The sequence below is a fragment of the Solanum stenotomum genome, chromosome 12, assembly GCF_019186545.1.
Source record: "Solanum stenotomum isolate F172 chromosome 12, ASM1918654v1, whole genome shotgun sequence".
NCBI classification, from domain to species: domain Eukaryota; kingdom Viridiplantae; phylum Streptophyta; class Magnoliopsida; order Solanales; family Solanaceae; genus Solanum; species Solanum stenotomum.
In genome coordinates, this window is record NC_064293.1 from 42,168,874 (window position 1) to 42,170,970 (window position 2,097).

General features: G+C 40.0%; 1 protein-coding gene across 2 annotated transcripts in view; it reads right to left on the bottom strand.

The window, feature by feature from the left end:
* Positions 1 to 438: 438 nt before the first annotated feature.
* Positions 439 to 2,097, bottom strand: part of LOC125849552 (peroxidase 49-like) — a 23,517-nt gene continuing 21,858 nt past the window's right edge. Inside the window, exons 3-4 of one of the 2 annotated variants that reach the window (XM_049529646.1) lie at positions 1,196 to 1,361; positions 439 to 1,101 (exon numbers count right to left, since the gene is read on the bottom strand). In XM_049529646.1, the coding sequence (XP_049385603.1) occupies positions 686 to 1,101; positions 1,196 to 1,361 (582 nt within the window). In that variant the 3' untranslated portion in view covers positions 439 to 685. The remainder of the gene's footprint in view (positions 1,102 to 1,195; positions 1,362 to 2,097) is intronic. The other variant, XM_049529648.1, reaches the window with a different exon arrangement.

Below are 2,097 nucleotides of genomic sequence, written 5' to 3' on the forward strand. Positions count from 1 at the left end.
GGGAATAAAATTTGTTATAGATAAGCCAATTAAGATTGTACAGCTGGAATGGTAGTTACAATAGAAGGTTCTATTCTTTTCTTTAGTTGTGTATAAATATAGGAACGAATTGTATTCTGCAGATGAAAATGAATACACAAAATTTGTAAATTCTTGTTTCTTTCAGATACTAAGACCTTTTTTCTAGTTTAGTATAGGCCTGTGTATGTATATGGTTATATTTAACTTATTTTTTGTAGTCTATAGTTTAGATGTGCTTTTATGCCTAACTATTTTCTTTAACTTGAGGTCTACACCTAGTTATGTTTTTCACTGATTTTAATTAATGAGTATAAATATTTGTAGCTTCTACTGGCTTGGTCCAATGTTAAGTGAAGGTGCTAACTGCTAAGAAGTAAGATTTGCAAGGGTTGCAGGATTATGGTTGACAATTTCAAACAAAGGGCTAAGTGTTTAAGACAATGTCTATGAACCCATGGATTCATGTTTATTACACAAAAATACAATAAAGCAACTCAAAAGGTGGTCTTTAAGGATGGACACCAGCAGTGAAATCCTCAAAGATGAAAAAAAAAAGCTAGAAGATTGTTGGAAAAAGAACAAAAGTAAAAAATACATAACAAATTGACAATACAGGCACAATCATTGAGGTAATGTTCTCTCCAAGATAACAAGTTGTGCTCTTTTAAGATGAGTTGATCTTCCTGCAAGTCTTCCTGATTTCCCCACTGGAACCTGTCAAAGGAGAAATGTTCCCCATCTTAACCATAGACTTGGCGAAGTGGTCGAAGAAAAGTGCATTGTCTTCTGCATATTGCTTCACCAAGGCTAATGATGCTTGACTCTTAGTAGTAAGAACTTGATCAGAGTTCAGCAGGCCCTTTGAAGCCAACAAGAGCTTGAAGTAGCTGTTGTCAAATTTTGTGGGGGAAACAAAGTCCAAGAAGAATAAGTTCTGGTCACCACCAGATTTTGGACACCTATTGCGCAATTGAGCAGCATAAGATTGATCCAGAGTTGAGTCTGGTTTATTGTTTCCTGACTGGTTGTAGAGCCTTTGTCTAAAGCTGGTACATCTTGAATTTCCAATGGTGTGACTTCCTGCATCACAATTTATTGGTGTTAACAATGATTTCACATGTGATAACTAGTCTGACAATAGATTAAGCAATGTCAAGGAGAGAGTAACATTTACCAGACAAAGCTACAAGGTCAACAAGATCAAGTCCTTGTCTCTTGAACTTTGAGAGAATGGAATCAAATGTGTTGTTTGGAGCAGGAATATTGTTGTTGGAGCCACTTAGACTGGCGCTTCTGGAGTCTCTTCTTCCCAATGGAACCTCCCAGTTCGGTCCACCAGCCTGTATGAACGAAAAAAAGTAAGCTCGTGTTTTATTTATTCTTAAGGACGTACTCTGATCACACTATATATGCCGTGGCAGTACTTACCAATACAGTAGAATCCCTTGCAGCAAGTGCCAAGATATCAGCGCAAGAAACAGTTTGAGGACATTCTGTTAAAGAATGACAAAAGTCCCACATCAGTGATTAATGAGATGGGTGGACTCCTTATATGGCTTGGGCAATCCTCCTCCCTTTGAGCTAGCTTTTGGGGTATGAGTTAGGCCTAAGACCTAATCTAACATGGTATCAGAGCAGGGCCCGTCTCACCCGATGTTGGGGCCCCCAAAATCAAAAAGTGCACACGCACCAGATGATAAGCACTGGGCGTGAGGTGGGGTGTTAAAGAATGACAAAAGTCCCACATCAGTGATTAATGAGATGGGTGGACTCCTTATATGGCTTGGGCAATCCTCCTCCCTTTGAGCTAGCTTTTGGGGTATGAGTTAGGCCTAAGACCTAATCTAACATGGTATCAGAGCAGGGCCCGTCTCACCCGATGTTGGGGCCCCCAAAATCAAAAAGTGCACACGCACCAGATGATAAGCACTGGGCGTGAGGTGGGGTGTTAAAGAATGACAAAAGTCCCACATCAGTGATTAATGAGATGGGTGGACTCCTTATATGGCTTGGGCAATCCTCCTCCCTTTGAGCTAGCTTTTGGGGTATGAGTTAGGCCTAAGACCTAATCTAACA